We start from the raw sequence: 19,847 nt of genomic DNA, 5'->3' as shown, positions 1-19,847 counted from the left end.
GAATAACACATAAATACGAGTTTGATTAAGGCCGATGAATTGATCCATGCTCGGTCCGGGCCTTGAAGTCCCCCTAGATAATCTCGGGTTGGTTAATCTCGCGAGATCTCAGAAGCTTTAATAGACGTGCGCGCCAGAGTTCGGCCTTCTGTGGAAAATTATCACGTAAGTAGTCTGTCGTGGTCGCTCGGTAATCGGTGGCATATCCCGGTCATCTGCCCTCAAGGCCTCCAATCCACGGCCGGGAAGCACCCTTCTCCAATTAATAAAGCTTATTTTGTCGGCCTTTTTTGTGCCCGATGCGAATCTAATCGATGGCAAGGAGTTTAATACTGGCCGAGTCCTGGGGCTTCTATACCCCAATTAGGCCAAGAGCCGGACTGAACTAGCAGCTGCCTTTAGTTCTGTACAGTAGTGGATTATATCTGTTTTCTTGCGTGAAAAACAGTTCCCAGCCCTAACCTTAAAGGGAATTATATTTCACTTAAGATTTATGAAGAGAGTCTGAGCTGTTCACGTGTGGCTGGGCTTCAGTAGAAAGATGCATCAAAGGAAATTCAGCTGTATAATCTTTGCTTTCACTTGAATCAACTTCACATCCACGCCTTTATTAACATATTCAGGAACTGTGATGAGATGAAACGTTATGTTTTTGCAGTTGTTAATATTATGTTTAAAAATACAACAGCGCATTCGAGTACATAGTGATTGTAGGTGCAATTGGTGTTATGCTCGATGTTTAGCCCTCCGTGATAATTGATGGAGCAGCCCGCTTGGTTGTAATATCGTAATGAGTGGGAATTTTCTGTAAATAAATTTGCTGTTTCTGATAGAATAGTGACACAGGCAAATAATTTTAAAGTGATTTCATTAAAATCTTTGAGGTCCATTAATAGGCCAGTACTTATCCATTGGTGACTGAAAATTCTAACCTCTTGTATTTTTTTTTAAACTGTACCCATCAACCATAGAGACACTCCCTTAGAGTCAGAGTTTTGAATCTGTTTCTTTAGTGGGAAACAAAAAAGAAGAAATAGCAACCAGAGTTTTGTAATAGTGGATGATGATTTGATAGTGGAATACCAGGGTGTGATTTATAATAAGATCAGGGAATGCTATACTGGAACAGTTTTATTTCTGTAATGATGCAGATTAATTGGTTAATTACTGTGGACAATTGTTGATGCAGACCTGTCTAGAATGTAGATATTACTCTACTTTGAAATCTGAATGTGTTTCTACTACATCCTGTGATTTAATTTTTGCTTTACAGCAAATGGCGGACGACGCCGGTGGTAGAGGAGGATTTCGTGGTGGGTTCGGTTCTGGCGGCCGTGGGCGTGGTCGAGGCCGTGGTAGGGGTCGTGGTCGAGGCCGGGGTGCACGTGGTGGTAAAGCTGAAGATAAAGAAGTAAGATTCACAATTGAGTAAATGAAATAGCTTTTGACTTTTTTTGTGTGTATGCACAAACTCTTGTTGCGTTAGTTCTGAAATGTGTTCAATTTCCGCAGTGGGTGCCAGTAACAAAGCTTGGGCGCTTGGTGAAAGATATGAAGATCAAGACTCTGGAAGAAATTTACCTTTTCTCCCTTCCTATTAAGGTAAAATCCTGACGATTTAATATTCTTAGTATGACAATTTTATAATTCCTCATGTGAAACATTGTCCTGAGTTTAAAGCTTTTTTTTGTATAGGAGTCTGAAATCATTGACTTCTTCCTGGGTTCAGCCTTGAAGGATGAAGTTCTCAAGATCATGCCTGTGCAGAAGCAAACCCGTGCTGGCCAGCGCACAAGGTTCAAGGTAAGGGTTTTTGTTTCTAGATCACTACTATTGTACAAAGTGAATTATGTTACTTGTTTAAAAAGTAAATTTTAAATTTCCTTTTTGAAATTTTCAGGCTTTTGTTGCTATTGGAGACTATAATGGCCATGTTGGATTGGGTGTCAAATGTTCAAAAGAAGTAGCCACTGCCATTCGAGGGGCTATCATTCTGGCAAAACTGTCGATCATTCCTGTACGACGTGGTTATTGGGGTAACAAAATTGGAAAACCACATACTGTACCTTGCAAGGCAAGTTTACGTACTGATAAGCATTCTTCATTTAATGTATTAAGGTTTCAGTTATATTTGTGGTTCTGTGAAGGCAGTGATATAGCAAATACCTGGCACAACAAATAATTAATTCAGACAATTGTTTAGTGTTTTTGCTCTATTGAGATGAATAAGTGTATGTATAGGGGTAAATTAAGGGGTGAGTATGGGTCCAAGTCACTGATCTGCCATTAAGAGAGTTGCATGTACTTTATCCCTCTATGACAGAGAAAAGGAATGATATTCTAGTATGAAAAAATGATGCTAATAGGTTTTGCACGTCTCTTAATGTAACGATAAGCAGTTCATATTATTTTTATGCAGCACTATGCCCAAAGCCATTGGATCTCTTGTACTATATATTATAGGTATATTGCTCACCATTTTCATTGTAGTCTGAACAGAACTTTACATAACTGTTTAATGTTAGTTCTTTAGGTTGTTTAGCTTTTTTGATTCAGTCCCTGCCAATATTTTAATGTGTATGCATTTTAAAAGTCCATTTTATAATGGACTTTTTCTGCCCTTTTCAGTTCCTTAGTGGTTGCCTTCTGCAGTCTGTCTGATGAAGGAACTTTTCTCTGAAATGTTAACCTTTTTGCTCTTGCCATGTATGCAGCCTGACAGGAGTATTTTGTGGTTTTATTTCTGGCGTGTCACTTTCTGGTTGTTCACCTGCATTGGTCCTAAACATAAAAAGCACTGTCTTCTGATAAGGATTTTTAGTCTGTAGAAGTTGCATCTTTTCATACAGTATCCGTCTTGCTGTGGCCCTGGTGCAAATTGCATCAAATTGAGTCCAATTTGTGCGGAACCTGTTTTTGTAGTGCACTTCCTGCCTGTTCCAGGATAAATGCCAATGTCACAATGTTTCTCAGCAATGTATTCATCTGCTTATCCCAGGTGGCAGTGGTAAACAAAAAACAGGCAAAATCTCAAGCCTGCTGTAAAATGTAGGTCCTCACGTCCAAAGTAATAACTGTCTTTCCAATCAATGTACTTTCTATATGGATTAAAATATTCTATTTGCTGACACCAGAGCAGTTTATGGTCAAGTCCACTAGAGAAAAAGTGATTTTAGATTGGGTGTTGTGAAATGAGTGAGATTTGATTAGAAAGTAAAGGAACCTTTAGGAATCAGTGATTATTTGATAGAATTCACCTTGCAGTTTGCAGTTCACCCTAAAGTTAATGTTTCAATAGAGTACAGAGAATTGCAGAGGCATGAGAAGGGGAATTTGCTATATTTGTTTGGAAGGGGACACTAAGGGATGATGGCTGGAGTTTCTGGAGGCAATTTGGAAGCCAGAGGATACATCCCAAAGATGAAGAAATATCCTAAAAGGAGGGTGAGCACCATGGCTGACAAGTCAAAGACAGCATAAAAGTAACAGAGCATGTAATATGGCAAAAATAAGTGGGAATTTAGAATATTGGGAAGCTTTTTAAAAAAAAAACCCACTAGAAGGCAACCAAATACAAACAAGGAGAGAAAAAGGTAAACTAGTCAATAATATTAAAAGAGGATTCCAAAAGTTTTTTCAGAAATATAAAGGGCAGAGGCAAGAGAACATATTGAATTGCTGGAAAATGATGCTGGAGAGGTAGCAATGGGACAAAGAAGCGGCAGATGAACTTAAGTATTTTGTGTCAGTCTTCACTATGGAAGGCGAGCAGTACATGAGAAATTTTGAGTGTCAGAGCAGTAGAGCGTAGTTGCTATTAATAAAAAGAAGGTATTTGGAAGCTTGAAAGGTCTGTCAGGACTACACCTCAGGGTTCTTAAAGAGATTTTGGAGGTATTATTAATGATCTTTCAAGAAGCACTAGATTCTGGAATGCTTCCAATGGACTGGAAAGTGTCTCTCCATAGAAGAAAGGAAATTAGAGGCCAGTTAGCTTGACTTCAGTGGTTGGGAAGATGTTGGAGTTAATTATTAAGGATGAGATTTTGGGTACTCTGAGGCATGATTACATGCCATGCCAAAGTCAGCATGTCTTCCTTGAGAGTAATTCTTGTGTGACAAATCTGTTGGAATTCTTTGAGGAAATAACAGGCAAGGTCAAAGGAGAGTTGGTGGCATTGCTTACTTAGATTTTCAGAAGGCCTTTGACGTGTGTTACAGGAAAGATGCGAGCATGGATAGAAGATTGGCTGGCAGGAGCCAAAGAGTTAGAACAAAGGGGCTATTCTGGTTTGCTGCATGAGATTAGTGTTCCACCGGGGTCACTTTTCACCTTGTACTTCAGTTACTTAGATGGAATTGAAGGCTTTGTGGCCAAGTTTGCAGTCGATACATAGATGGAGGGGCTTCTAGTGTTGAAGCAGGAACTCTGCAGAAGGACTTGGGCAGATAGGGAGATTGGGCAAAGAAGTGGCAGATGGGATATTATGCAGGGTAGTGTATAGGAATAAAGACATAAAATGGGAAGAAAATTCAAAAAATAGGTTCAAGAGGACTTGAGAGTTTGCATGCAGGATTCACTTGCAGGTTGAGTCGGTGGTAAGGAAGGCAAATGCAATGTTCATTGTTAAGGATGAGATTTTGGGGTACTCAGAGGCATATAACATGCCAAAGTCAGCATAGTTTCCTTGAGGGGAAATCTTGTCTGACAAATCTGTTGGAATTCTTTGAGGGAATAACAGGCACGGTAGACAAAGGAGAGTCGGTAGATGTTGCTTACTTAATGTTTTCAGAACCCTTTGACATGGTGTTATAGGAAAGATATGAGCATGGATAGAAGATTGGCTGGTAGGAGCCAAAGAGTTAAAACAACAGAGCCTATTCTGGTTTGCTGCAGAAGATTGGTGTTCCACAGCGGTCAATATTGGGAGCACCTTTTACCTTATATTTCAATGATTTAGATGGAATTGATGGCTTTGTGGCCAAGTTTGCATAGATTGTTGATGAAGTGGGAAGTCTGCAGGAAGACTTGAACAGATTGGGAGTTTGGGCAAAGAAGTGGCAGATGGAATATAGTGCAGGGGAGTGTATAGTCATGCACTTTGGCAGAAGGAATAAAGGCATAAAATGGGGAGAGAATTCAAAAATCAGGTTCAAAAGGACTTGAGAGTTCTCATACAGGATTCACTTGCAGGTTGAGTCAGTGGTAAGGAAGGCAAATGCAATGTTAACATCCACTTTCAGAGGATTAGAATATAAGAGCAGGAAGGTGATGCTGAGGTTTTATAAGGCATTGATCAGACAGCACTTGGAGTACTGTGGGCAGTTTTGGGCTCTGTAGGTGTATTGGCATTGGAGAGGGTGCAGAAGAGGTTCACAAGAATGATTCTGTGAATGAAAGGGTTAACATATGAGGAATGTTTGGCTCAGGACCTGTACTTGCTTGAGTTTAGAATGACTGGATATTGTTAAACCCTGGTGAATATTGAAAGGCCTAGATAATGGATGTGGACAGCATGCTTCCTATTGTGGGTGAGTTTAGGACTAGTGGGCAGAGCATCAGAATAGAAGGATGCAGAAGAGGATTTCTATAGTCAGAGGGTGGTGAATCGGGAATGCAATGCCATGGACAGCTGTGGAGGCCAAGTCACTGAGTTATTTAAAGTAGTGATTGATAGGTTCTTGGTTAGTCAGGGCATCAAAGGTTACAGGGTTAGGCAGAGATTGGTGTTGCAAGGGATAATAAATCAGACTTATTTATGGAATGGTGAAGTAGAATTGATGGGCTGAATGGGTTCATCTGCTCCTATCTTTGGTCTACTTGTTAAAAAGTATAATGAATGGGACTTCCAGTTCTGTTGACACAAGATAGTGTAATTATGAAAGCTCAAATTGCCATATTATGCTTCCTTTTCCTCACTCTTGAGAGCCTCAATATATTTCATAAACCAGCAATTTAAAACAGTTCAGCCAAGATTCTTCCTCATTTTCTGGATCAGCGGTTCCCAAATCTTTTTGTGTTGATGGCTCCTTGCTCCCAGACCACATCCCCGGTGTTTGCTCTGGACATTATATAAATATGAGAAAATATTTTTACTTTTGATACACTGAAAGAAAATTCAAAGCAGTGACAAGTAATTGCATTAATTCAAATCAATTTGTTCTGGCATCTCTGCTTGTCAAGGTCAACCGTGGAAATCTCAGCTATCTATATTGGATAACCCAAGCCAGGGCAGCACGATATGGAGAGCAAGCTGATAAATCCAATGCAGTGCCGAGATCCATACAGTTTGGCACCAGCAGCGATGTAGGAGTTGCCAGTTGGCGTTGAAGTCAACGCAGGACTGCCTCAGATTTTCTTTGGAATGTATTCCTAAAACCTTCACTATGAGTGGATATAAACATAAGGCCGCAGTGGTTTGAAATCAGTGTTTTCCTTCTAGATGAGCTACCAGCCATGCCTGTTGAGCTCTATTTGCCTGGAGCGACTGTTTTTAAGGCACTACTAGCCTGCCTTTGCCCCTTCAGTGGAAATGATTCTGCCAAGCTTAGTAGCTAAGCCTCACATGAAGCCGGGAACTGTTTCTGGCTATCAAAGGCTATTTAAGACGCCACTGGAAACATTTAGTACTTTATCTCCCCCCACTGCTATGACAGCCTTAAGGAACCTCAAATATTGTACTGTACAACAGTAGTGAACAGCAAAAAAGCATGGGCCAGGCCTGGAAAAAAGATATATTCAGTCCAGATTTCTCATGATATGCCAGTTACGGAAGAGTCGCATTGCTTATCAACTATAATGTGAACAAACTCTTCTTGGGCTTCCAGCTGGAGACAGATACTGATTATAACCAATGTTTCGATGACCAGCTCTGCCATCTTTATCCCTGAATAAGAGTTTATTCATCATATACATCTTTTTTCAAACTGTAAAGTGCTTTGACCAAAGTCTTAAAGAGAATGGTAGGATTAGCAGGAGATTGGATAATTGCATGATCATTGTAATCAATTGAGGCACTGAAGATCAAATATAATAGTCATTCACTTAAATTAAGTCTGTAATCCTTTAGCTGTGCCCTTGCTACCAAGCACACACTTTATTTTTATTGCCGCCTTAGAAGCTCCCACATCCCCCAGAGGTGTGTCATTACCTGTTTTGGGAACCACTGCTCTAGATCATTAATCAGACGAAACTATTTCTGAAGGACACATAGAATTGCAGATTCTGAATCTGTGGCAATAAACTATCTGCTGGAAGAACTTAGTGGGTTGAGCAGCATCTATGGGGGTTGGGAAGGAATTTTTAATGTTTTGGGTTATAAACTTGACTCTGCTCATGTACAACTTTGACCTGAAATATTGACAATTCTTTTTGCCCACCAATGCTGCTGAGTTCTTCAGATTGTTTGATGAACCCTATTCTGATCTTGCATTTATTTGTAAGGTGTGTCAGGGCTCAAACTCTTCAGCGTCACTGATGTCAAAGCCAAAGATGCTAGTACTGAACAGGGTCAGTTGGAGCAATCTTGCTCAGTGCAGTTCAGCCAAATTACCCATTTTTGTTTGTGACTTAATTCTACACAATGTTGCATAAATTTTCTGGAGCCCACTAACTTGAACAAGCATTTTGCATTATAATGATGTTTTTGTTATTGAGAATTCAACTCCATTTTTCATTGAGTATCTTGTAATATTAAGTATTAAATTTTTTTTTAAAGTGTTCCATTTACATTTGAAAATGTATTCTATACAGGTGACAGGCAGATGTGGTTCAGTTTTAGTCCGCCTGATCCCTGCCCCACGTGGAACTGGTATAGTCTCAGCACCGGTACCCAAGAAACTACTCCAGATGGCTGGTATTGATGATTGCTACACCTCAGCCAGAGGCTGCACAGCTACACTGGGCAACTTTGGTAAGTCAGAGTCCTAATCTTGGCAGAAGCCTTTCTCGTTAGTTTTATGTGTAACTTTTGTGGGAGAAGTTGTGAATCACTTGGTGTTGGAGTTGTGTATTTCTTTGAAGGCAGAACAATATGAAATTGTTTGTTTACTGACACCAATGTTAGTTAATAGTTGGAGGCCATTATAAATGATGTGACTTCATATCTTGGTTGTGTTCAGTATAAAATATTTTTTGTGTTCTCACAGTTCTGCATAATTTTAACCTGCTGGTGTGTAATAGAGAGGTAAATGGGAAACAAAACATGGGTGTTTTTTTAAGGTGTACACTGAATTAAGTTTCATTTTTGAAACTAACTGAACTGTCATAATTTGTTTTGCTTATTTACAGCTAAAGCAACCTTTGATGCCATCTCTAAGACTTACAGCTATCTGACTCCAGATCTTTGGAAAGAGACTGTATTTACCAAGGCTCCTTACCAGGTAACTAGTCAATTTAGTGGATCATGATTATAAAAATAAAATGATTTGCAAATTATTTTAATTTCAGTCATTTTAACTTTTCAATGCCAGTACTAAATTGAAATGTATAATAAATTAATTAACTTTTAGGTAATACACTTTAGTTTGTATTTAGTGCTGTATCTGTTTCATTAGTCAGCATTGCCAATTTTCATTTGTTTGTTTTTCCTTTTTAGGAATTCACTGATCACCTGGCCAAAACTCACACCCGTGTGTCTGTTCAGAGGTCCCAGTCTGCTGTTGCTCCAGCAACATAAGCATTTATGAAAGAATGAAATAAAATCAAATCATTTTTTCATGATCTTGTGTTAGTGTGTTCTGTTATGATGAGAAATAGATTATGAATAAAGTCATGTGGGAAGTTATAAATTACTTGCCAAATTATTTTTATATGGCATGGGTGTATAGTTAATATCAAATGTAGTTGCATTTTATATCAAATTTGATATAAAATACCCTTTGGCCCTGTTGGATATCAATCAGGAGTTATGAAATGAGTCTCTGTCCTCCCTGTGGAATGCATGGGTTTTCTCTGGTTTCCTCCCACAGCCCAAAGATGTATTGTCTTTGGACGGGGTAATTGGTCTGTGTAAATTGTCCCATGATTGAGTTAGGGTTATTTTGGGTTCTTTGGGGTTGCTGGGGTGATGTGGCTCCAAGGGCCTACATTGCACTGTATCACTAAAATAAAAAATAGTAATGAATTAAAAATGATAATCCAATCTTTAGTTAAGACTTGTATACAATTTAACTTCCAACTGATACTTTGTGGCTTGTGAAATCAATTGGGTGTGGGGCGTTCTCTGTCCTATTGAAAGCTCGTAGGGAGAGTCAACAGATGACTTTCCAATCAGAAGAGAAAATCTGCAGATGTTGGAAAGCCAAGTAGGTGATTGGTGAAACTGGAGGAAGGGGAGGAGTGAAGGCGATTGGCAAAGGAGATAAAAGGGCTGAAGAAGGGTGAATCTTGAAAACAGAAGGCCATGGAAGAAAGGGAAGTGGAGGGGGGAGCACCATTGGGAGGTGATGGGCAGATGAGAGAGGGGAATGGTGGGGTGGGGGTGGAATTACCAAGTTTGAGAAATTAATGTTCATGTCAATCAGGTTGGAGTCTACCTAGATGGAATGTGTTGCTCCTCCAGCCTGAGTGTGGCCTCATAGCAATTGAGGAAGCCATGGATTAACAGTCCATGCTCCTCCACTTTTTTCCAATGGTCTTCTGAACTCCATCAGATTCCTCCTCCAGCCCTTTTATCTTTCACCAATTGACTTCCCAGCGCTTCATCCCTTCCCTTACGGTTTTACCCATCACCTACTACAGTACCTTTTACTACTTGCTGTCCTCCCCTCACCTTACTCTGACTTGTCATCTTTTTTTTTCTCCAGTCCTAATGAAGGGTCTCAGCCCAAAACGCCTTTTCCGTACATGCTACCTGGCCTGCTGAGTTCTTTCAGCATTATGTATGTGTTGCTAAGATGAATGTTTCCACTACTAGCACATCGATAAAGCTGTTGGTTACCCAAGGCATAGTTAAATTTATTATCCATGTATATATCACTGTATACTGCCTTGAGAATATGAAACTACCCATAAAGACTCCTAGTTACTTAACCTAGTCATATTCATGGAGCCTCCCTCAACACTAACAAAAGGGTGTATTTTGAGTGTCTGTCTTTTGATGGGGTTCTGCTAGCTGGGATGTGCTACCATCTACCATGTTTTATTCACATATGTAATTGTGTATTAATTTTGAGTATATTCAAAATGTTTATCAATCAAAACTAGTTACGGTAATTGAAGTGTAAAACTGGGATTTTCTTGTATTTTCACCACAACCCATCTGCAGAATAATTATGAACATACTGGTGTGTGTGTGTGTGTATATACTGTTACGTACCCGTGACACGTGACAGTGGTACCCTTGTCACGTGACTGGGGTTGAAGTTGTACTGGACATGAGGTAATGGTGGAGTGATGTCATTTTCCCGCCAGTAGAGGTCATGTGACAGGTTTTTTCTACAGGGTATAAAAGGAAGACCCACCCTGTCAGGTGGGGCAGTTCGTGGCTGGATTTGCCAAGATGACTTCATGTTACTGTGTGATTTAATGTGATGACGCAGTTTAGTTAAAAATGAAGTTTTATATAATGCCTAAAGTTTAAAAGGTCAGAGCCAACGGTTTCTTTGCTAATGGAGAGTGAAGAGAAGAATCGATTTTCGATGGATTGACTTCGACCTTGTGTGATCCTCATTCGGAAGGATTTCGTTTACTATTCTCACGATAGTCTCCGCTGGAAAAAGCGGGAGATTGAGAATATTGTGGAAGGAAGGTCAGTCATTTTAAGTTGTTATATTTAATAAAATTCGACGTGGGAGTTCGATGCTGGGAATCGAAGGACATCGACGTGGAAGAGAATTTACATCGCTTTAAAAAGTCTCTCCTTTTAAAAGTACCGTGAGCTTTTGAACTGTCGGCATATCGTTCTTTGAACTGTTTTCATTCGGCAATTCGCTTTGGAGAACTGTTTTTTTTCAATACTACTTTAAAGACTGTTTGAGACTGCAAAGCTATTAAGAACTGTCTGACCAGCTGCCAGCAGCTGAGCTCGGACCATTGTTTGGGTTTGTTTACATTTGAAGGGGGTTTGTTATCAGTGTTTAATAAACGTGTTATTTGTTATAAAAACCCTTCGTCTAACTCATCTATAATTATTGTTGCCTGAATACGTAAGATAATTATGGGGGCTCGTCCGGGATTGAATTATTTGATTTTAAAAAGTTTTTTGAATTTTGAATCGGTGTTTTGGTAACGGGGATTGCTCGTTTTTTTTTTGTTTGATTGGCTTGTGAGTGGTATTCGGCAACGATGAATATTGATGAGTTTCTGGATTCGCCAGTCGCGGATTTGTTAGCGAAGGCGAAAAAAACTGAAGTCTCTGAACTTGCTATTCGGTTGCATCTTAAAGGGATTTTGCCAACTACATCAAAAGCTGTAATACAGAGAAAGATCGCATCACATTTTGTGGCTTCGGGTCATTTTGAAGAATCGATTTTAGAATCGTTTCCAATAAGTAATCTGGAGATGCAGTTGCAAATCGAACAAATGATGTTAGAAAGGTGTAAATTGGAAGCTGAACAAAAGCAGAGAGATTTTGAATATGCAATGGAGAAATTAAGGTCTGTAGAACAGTCTGCTGATTCTAAAAAACCGTTTGTTGCTAGCCAAGAAATTAAATTGGTCCCTCCATTTAGTGAAACAGAAGTGGAGAGATATTTTCAACATTTTGAAACTATTGCTCGGATGTCAGAGTGGCCGAAAGATAAATGGTCAGTGTTATTACAGAGTGTAATCAAAGGAAAGGCACGACACGTTTATACAGCTTTAACTGCTGCGCAAGCATTAGATTATGATATTGTGAAAGAAAATATTCTCAAATCGTATGAATTGGTCCCAGAAGCGTACAGGGAAAGATTCAGGAGTTTGAAAAAGTCTGTGGAAAAGACTTATGTGGAATTTGCCTATGATAAAGCTATGTGTTTTGAGAGATGGGTTTCTTCTAAAAATGTAAATGAGGACTATGAGACATTGAGAGAGCTAATTTTGATGGAGGAATTTAAAAGAAGCATTCCTGTTGAAGTAAGGACCTACTTAAATGAGAGGGATACTGATAAATTGCAGGACTGTGCTAGATTAGCTGATGAGTATGTTTTAATCCATAAGAATAAATTTCCTCAGGGTAGAATTTTCAAGAGGAAAAATAATATGGAGACTCCAGGTAAATTAGAAACTAAATCAGAGGTTAATGAGAGAGGTAAGGAGGAAGGAAAACCTGTGAAGGAAAGACAGTTTGGTCTTATTTGTAACTATTGTAAGAAGCCTGGCCATGTAATAGCTAACTGTTTCAAATTGAAAAAGAAAGAGAAGGAAGCAGTTCCGGATGCTTGTGTGCAACATACTGAAGCACCTGTAAAGTTACAGGGTTTGGTAAACACAAATGAGGATTTGTTAGAGTCTGACAAAGTTAGAAAGGGATATGATCATTTTATAACTGAAGGGTTTGTATCCTTGAAAGAAGGATCTACTCTGGTGCCAATAAAAATTCTTAGGGATACTGGAGCTTCTCAATCACTGATGTTAGATAGTGTGTTGAAGTTTAATGAAGAGAGTGATACTGGTGAGGTAAATTACATAAGAGGTGTTGGAAGTGATTTTATGCCTGTACGTTTACATGAAGTAAATTTAAAGTCAGGGTTAGTTACAGGATTTGTTAAGGTAGGATTACAGCATAGCTTACCTGTGAAGGGTATTTCTTTATTGTTAGGTAATGACTTGGCAGGTGGACAAGTTTTTCCTGAAGTGCATTTAACAATGGAATCAGAGGTACCTGAGGTGAATTCTAACACAGATTCTTCTTGTGTTGTGACTAGAGCTATGGCTAAAAAGATTGATGTGCAGAATGAGGTTGTTACTCATGACTGTTCAACTCCGGATGTGAGTTTTGAGGATGTGTCAGAGACTTTCTTACCTTCGTTGTTTGAACAAGGTTCTGGGAGTAAGTCTGACTATGAAGATTTATCTCTGTCTCGGAAGGAGATGATAGCAGAGCAGAATAGAGATCCTGAGATTGTAAAATTAAGGGAACAAGCTTTACTAGGTAGTGAAATGGAGAAGGTGTCAGTAGGATATTACTTGGAAAAAAGAGTGTTGATGAGGAAGTGGAGGTCGCCTACAATTCCTGCAAGTGAGGAATGGAATGTTGTTTACCAGGTAGTTGTTCCTAAAGTTTATCGGAATGAGATTTTGACTTTAGCTCATAGTGTGCCTTTAGGTGGACATCAAGGGGTAAGGGAAACTGTGGACAAGATTTTAAAACATTTTTACTGGCCTGGTTTAAGAAAAGATGTGGCGATGTTTTGTAAGACGTGCCATACTTGTCAAATTGTGGGTAAACCAAATCAGGTTACACCAGTAGCTCCATTACAACCTATTCCAGCATTCGGTGAACCGTTTTCTAAGGTTATTGTAGATTGTGTTGGTCCATTACCAAAGACAAAAACTGGTTATCAGTATTTGTTGACTATCATGTGTACTTCGTCTAGGTTTCCAGAGGCAGTACCACTTAGGAATATAAAAGCTAAAACTGTGACGAAGGCTCTTATAAAATTCTTTACTTATTTTGGATTGCCTAAGGAAATACAAACTGATCAAGGTAGTAATTTTATGTCTGGATTGTTTCAACAGATAGTTTATAAATTGGGAGCTAAGCAAATCATTTCGTCTGCATACCATCCAGAATCGCAAGGTGCCTTGGAGAGGTTTCATTCTACTCTCAAGAATATGATTAGGACATATTGTGTGGAGAATGAAAGTGACTGGGATGAGAGTATAAACTTACTTTTATTTGCAGTAAGGGAATCGGTACAGGAATCTTTAGGTTTTAGTCCATTTGAACTTGTGTTTGGGCATAGAGTTAGAGGACCTTTAGCTTTATTGAAGGAACAATGGATTAGTAAGGAAGTGCATACTAATTTGTTGGACTATGTTTTGAAATTTAAGGACAGGTTACATAAAGCTTGTAGCTTAGCCAAGGAAAATTTAAAGTTGGCTCAGGAGAAAATGAAGACTTGGTATGATAAGGAAGCTAGGATGAGGATGTTTAAGCCTGGAGATAAGGTGTTGGTTTTTTTCCCAGTGCAGACAAATCCTTTACAAGCTAGATTTCATGGACCTTATGAAATTGTGTCTAGAGTTAATGATGTGGATTATGTAATAAAAACTCCAGATCGTAGAAGGTCAACACAACTTTGCCACATAAATATGATTAAACCATATTTTGAGAAACAATCTGATACTGTGACTGTTGTGGTTAGTGAGAATGAGTTGGATTTAACTGGGAACATGATAGATGATTCATCTGACTTTCATTCTAAATCTAACATTGTTTCTGTTAGGTTACCTAATTCGACTATTTTGGAAAATATGGATGAGAAATTAGCACATTTACAGCTAGAGCAGAAACAACAGATGAAGGAATTGATTTTTAAGTATAAGGATTTGTTTCCAGATGTTCCGAGAAGGACTACTATAGCTTCACATGATGTAGATGTTGGAGATGCCAAACCTATTAAACAACATCCATATAGGATGAACATGGAAAAATGTGAACTTGCTGAGAAAGAAATTGAATACATGTTAGAGAATGATATTATTAGACATTCTAACTCGAATTGGAGTTCGCCATGTGTTATGGTGCCAAAACCTGATGGTAGTATTAGGTTTTGTACGGACTATAGGAAGGTGAATGCTGTAACGAAAACAGATGCATATCCAATTCCTAGAGTAGATGATTGTGTAGATAAAGTTGGGAAAGCAAAGTTCCTTACAAAGATTGATTTATTGAAAGGGTATTGGTGTGTTCCATTAACGGACAAAGGTAGAGAGATTTCTGCATTTGTAACTCCATCTGGGTTATATGAGTATAATGTTCTTCCATTTGGGATGAAGAATGCCCCAGGTACTTTTCAGAGGATGATTAATTCTGTGATTCAGGGTTTGAAAGATACTGATGCTTATATTGATGATTTAGTGACAGGAAATGATACTTGGGAAGCACACATTATTGCGGTGGAGAAATTGTTTGAAAAGCTTTCAAAAGCTAACTTGACTATTAATTTAGCCAAGAGTGAATTTGGACATGCTACTGTGACTTACCTTGGTTATGTTGTAGGTCAAGGTAAGGTAGCTCCTGTTCAGGCAAAAGTTCAGGCAATTTTAGAAATTCCCACTCCAACGGGGAAAAAAACTCTCAGAAGGTTTTTGGGAATGGTAGGATATTATCAAAAATTTTGTAAGAATTTTGCTAATGTTGCCCTTCCATTAACTAATCTTCTGCAGAAGAATGTAAAGTTTGTATGGACGATGTTTTGTCAGGAAGCATTTGAAAAATTGAAAACAATGATATGTGAACAACCTGTGCTTAAGGCACCTGACTTTGAAAAACCTTTTTCATTAGCTGTAGATGCTAGTGATGAAGCTGCGGGAGCAGTATTGATGCAAAGGAATGAGGGTGATGAGGTTGATCATCCAGTAGCTTACTTTTCTAAGAAATTTAATAAGCATCAAAGAAACTATTCAACAATAGAGAAAGAATTGTTATCTCTTGTTTTGGCTTTGGAATATTTTGAGGTATATGTTGGTACAACTCAAAAACCACTTATTGTTTACACTGATCATAATCCGTTAGTTTTTCTGAGTAAGATGAAAAACAAAAACAGAAGATTGTTAAATTGGAGTTTGATGTTACAAGAGTACAATATTGTGATAACTCATATTAAAGGTAAAGATAATGTGGTTGCTGATTGTCTATCTCGATGTTGAATGTACAATGTTTTTTTTAGGAGTGGTTTTTTTTTATTGTAACACTCCTACTGTATTGTATATTGTGTATGTTATATGATTTATACATTTGTTTTTTTTCTTGTAAGTAATTGTTAAAATTTTTGTTCTTGACAGACCAAAAATGTTTTTTTTTGGAGGGAGGTGTTACGTACCCGTGACACGTGACAGTGGTACCCTTGTCACGTGACTGGGGTTGAAGTTGTACTGGACATGAGGTAATGGTGGAGTGATGTCATTTTCCCGCCAGTAGAGGTCATGTGACAGGTTTTTTCTACAGGGTATAAAAGGAAGACCCACCCTGTCAGGTGGGGCAGTTCGTGGCTGGATTTGCCAAGATGACTTCATGTTACTGTGTGATTTAATGTGATGACGCAGTTTAGTTAAAAATGAAGTTTTATATAATGCCTAAAGTTTAAAAGGTCAGAGCCAACGGTTTCTTTGCTAATGGAGAGTGAAGAGAAGAATCGATTTTCGATGGATTGACTTCGACCTTGTGTGATCCTCATTCGGAAGGATTTCGTTTACTATTCTCACGATAGTCTCCGCTGGAAAAAGCGGGAGATTGAGAATATTGTGGAAGGAAGGTCAGTCATTTTAAGTTGTTATATTTAATAAAATTCGACGTGGGAGTTCGATGCTGGGAATCGAAGGACATCGACGTGGAAGAGAATTTACATCGCTTTAAAAAGTCTCTCCTTTTAAAAGTACCGTGAGCTTTTGAACTGTCGGCATATCGTTCTTTGAACTGTTTTCATTCGGCAATTCGCTTTGGAGAACTGTTTTTTTTAATACTACTTTAAAGACTGTTTGAGACTGCAAAGCTATTAAGAACTGTCTGACCAGCTGCCAGCAGCTGAGCTCGGACCATTGTTTGGGTTTGTTTACATTTGAAGGGGGTTTGTTATCAGTGTTTAATAAACGTGTTATTTGTTATAAAAACCCTTCGTCTAACTCATCTATAATTATTGTTGCCTGAATACGTAACAATACATAGCATAGGGGTCTACTCTCTCTTGTTATGTTTCTTTACTCCTTTTTGGGCAGCACTATTACAGCTCAGCGTTCAATCCTGGCATCCTCTGTATGGAGTTTGTGTCCACCTTGTGGAATGTATGGGTTTATTCTGGGTGCTCCAGTTTCCTCCTTCAGTCCAAAGACGTACTGGGTAGGTTAATTGGTCATTGTAAATTGTCCTGTTAATAGGCTAGGGTTAATCGGGTGGCATGGCTTTAAGGACCTGCTAAATAAACTATTTCCAGTCCACAAATCTGTTCTCCCTTTCCTGAGTCTAACTAATGGCTGTCGCTTAGACCCTGCCTTCGTTTGCTCCAGAAAATGCCTATCTGCATTGCTCCATGGTTTTTGGCTCTGAATTTTCATGTGATTATTTTAGTTGAATGGCAGTTATTGAATTTGCAAACACTTCAATAAAAAACAATTATTTTATAGATTGTATTTTGTAATAGATCCGTGACTAGGTGCCCTGCATCAGCATCCTTATGATCCATACAAGTTCCTTGGTTTATGTATGTTCATCTTTATTGTGCAATGTAGAATTCAATGTATTCTATTGATCTGCAAACCTGCTGAAGCTCCATTTAATTATTTATTGACATACAATGTGCAATAGGCCCTTCAAACCAAACTGTCCACTACTCTTTCTTCTCTCTCCCCCCCCCCCCCCCCCCCAATCATAACCTAGTCACAGGACAATTTACAATGACCAATCAACCCACCAACCAGAACATCTTTGGACTATGGAAGAAACCCACATGGTCAAGGGGAATTTAACCCGGGTTGCCTGCACTATAAACTGTTGTGCTAACTACCATGTCGCCTCTCACTTATTACATTACTCATTTATTGCAGGTGGTGCATTGTGTGTTCATTTCTGTTACAACATTTACTGGTGAATCACAACCCTGCAGTTTCCTTTTGTTTATTTAACCTCCCTTAAAGTTGAAGATGGCATAGGTATGGTAGAAGGCTGGAAAATTGTATAGAGGTAGATTGGATGGCTAAGTGCCATTTTTTGAGGTTTTATCTTTACTGAATAAACATGAAGTCAGTTGTTGAAACTTTCCCCAGCTACTGTCCACCTTACATATTTGTCCAGCCTCCTAGACAGCCAATGAGCATGATTTTAAATTTGGTTCGGGGGAGAAAGGTATGGGTCTACGAACAGCACTTTAAACTAAATGAACAATTATTAGGCCAGAAAACATTAACTTAAGTAAACCAGCGCATTCAGTTAAAGAAACAGTTAGTTGTGATGGAGTAGCAGAAATTTAATGAGTGGATCAATTAGGGACAGATGTGATTGTGTTGGAGATGGTGCAGGGGAATATTGATTTATATGTCTGGATTAGAGAATTTTAAGAAAGAAGAAAGCGGATAGGCTGGGCTTCTTGCAGTGAACAAGACTGAGGGAGTGACCTAATATGATTATGTGATTATACAATGATGGATAGCAGGTCATATGATTGGGCAGAAATTTAGAAAAGCACCAAATGACTACAAGGGTATAAAGGAGGAAAAACTAAAGAGATATCAGTTGTATCAGAAAAAGTTTATATATTTTTAAAAAAAAGCACATACTAAACAAAATAAGGCTGGGAATTAATGATGGAAACAAAGGAGCAGGCAGATGAATTAAGCAGATAGTTAAGCCTTTCAATATAGAGGATACAATTAAAATCCAAGAATGGCTGCATAAATTTGGAATTGATAGTGGGAGGGTGTGACTGAGGAAAATTACAACTACCAAAAAAATGACTTTGTTGAGATGTAGACTTATTAATCTTCAGCTCTTATGGATTTCATTCAAGGACTTTATAAATGTCATGGAGTGGATACAGGATATAAAGGGGCCCTTTGAGACTCTGTTGACCATTCAGTTTACATTAGTCCTACATTACTTCCTCCTCTTACATTCTTTAATTGCTCTAAATTCTCCCCAAATTCCATAATGGACTATACATTTGAGGCAATTTACAGTGGCCAATTACCCTATCCATTCACATTTGAGTTGTAGAGGTGGAAATACATGCCACATACAATTTTCAGCATCTGCAGAATCTCCAATGCTTATGATTTGCACACTCCATACAGGCCACATTAAATCTGGATCATTTAAGTTGAGATAACATCTCCAGGAGAGTATCATAACTTTGAAAATCTATTCTAAGACTAGGGAAATTTTAAAAGAAAATATTTTCTTTCATCTCTGCTGCATGATGTTTGATCCCATGATTTGGGTATAAAATACATGAAAATCTGATTTTGTTAACAAGAGGTCCATTGGTCCCTTTATGTGATGATTTTAATTTACAAAATAATTAAAACTATCACCTACAAAATGCTGGAGGAACTCAGGTCAGGCAGCACCTATGGAAATGAATAAACAGTCAACATTTCCATAGATGCTAGCTGACCTGCTGAATTGCTCCAGTATTTTGTGTGAGTGTTGCTCTGGATTTTTAGTATCTGCAGAATCTTGAGTTGGCAATAAGTATATTAGTATACTGAGGTAAAGCTTGGCAGGTCAGTCAAATAGTGACTTGTATGGGGGATGCAATTGATCAAACCTGAGAAACTACAGAGCAGGGTTGGAAGGTAGCTGTGAGGCAGGTGCCAAAGAATATTGTGAATGTGTAGGATGCTGGCAACTGGAATGCAAGTCCAGAAGAAATGGTAGGATTTTAACAATTTTTAAAATGGCATCTGGAAATGTTACTGCAGTGTTTGGAAGGTGGTATGTGAAAAGGATGCATCCAACTACTATCAGTTTTCTACTCTATCCCCTTGGCCCTTGATTTCCATACAGAATAAACGTCAGTCTACCTTGAATGTTAGTCTACCTAGCCTAATTCTGTTCCTATGTTTTATAGTCTTGCAGTGGGATCTAGATTCAGCCATGATGGAATGGCAGACCAGCCTCTGAGGTAGAGAAACCCATAGTTATGATTTTTTGAGAAATGCCTCCCCTTCATCTGAATTGTGTGATGCCTAGTTCTGAAGCTAGGCC

General features: G+C 38.6%; 1 protein-coding gene across 1 annotated transcript; it reads left to right on the top strand.

The window, feature by feature from the left end:
* Positions 1-53: 53 nt before the first annotated feature.
* rps2 (ribosomal protein S2) lies at positions 54-8,722 on the top strand. Its single transcript, XM_073060728.1, has 8 exons — positions 54-165; positions 1,274-1,411; positions 1,513-1,602; positions 1,696-1,803; positions 1,901-2,074; positions 7,754-7,913; positions 8,291-8,382; positions 8,598-8,722. Exons 2-8 carry the CDS (start codon positions 1,277-1,279, stop codon positions 8,676-8,678), a joined length of 840 nt encoding a protein of 279 aa, XP_072916829.1. The 5' UTR covers positions 54-165; positions 1,274-1,276; the 3' UTR covers positions 8,679-8,722.
* The last annotated feature ends 11,125 nt before the right edge of the window (positions 8,723-19,847 follow it).

This window comes from Hemitrygon akajei, chromosome 11, assembly GCF_048418815.1.
Source record: "Hemitrygon akajei chromosome 11, sHemAka1.3, whole genome shotgun sequence".
Classification (NCBI taxonomy): domain Eukaryota; kingdom Metazoa; phylum Chordata; class Chondrichthyes; order Myliobatiformes; family Dasyatidae; genus Hemitrygon; species Hemitrygon akajei.
This window is presented reverse-complemented; position numbering and strand designations above follow the sequence as displayed.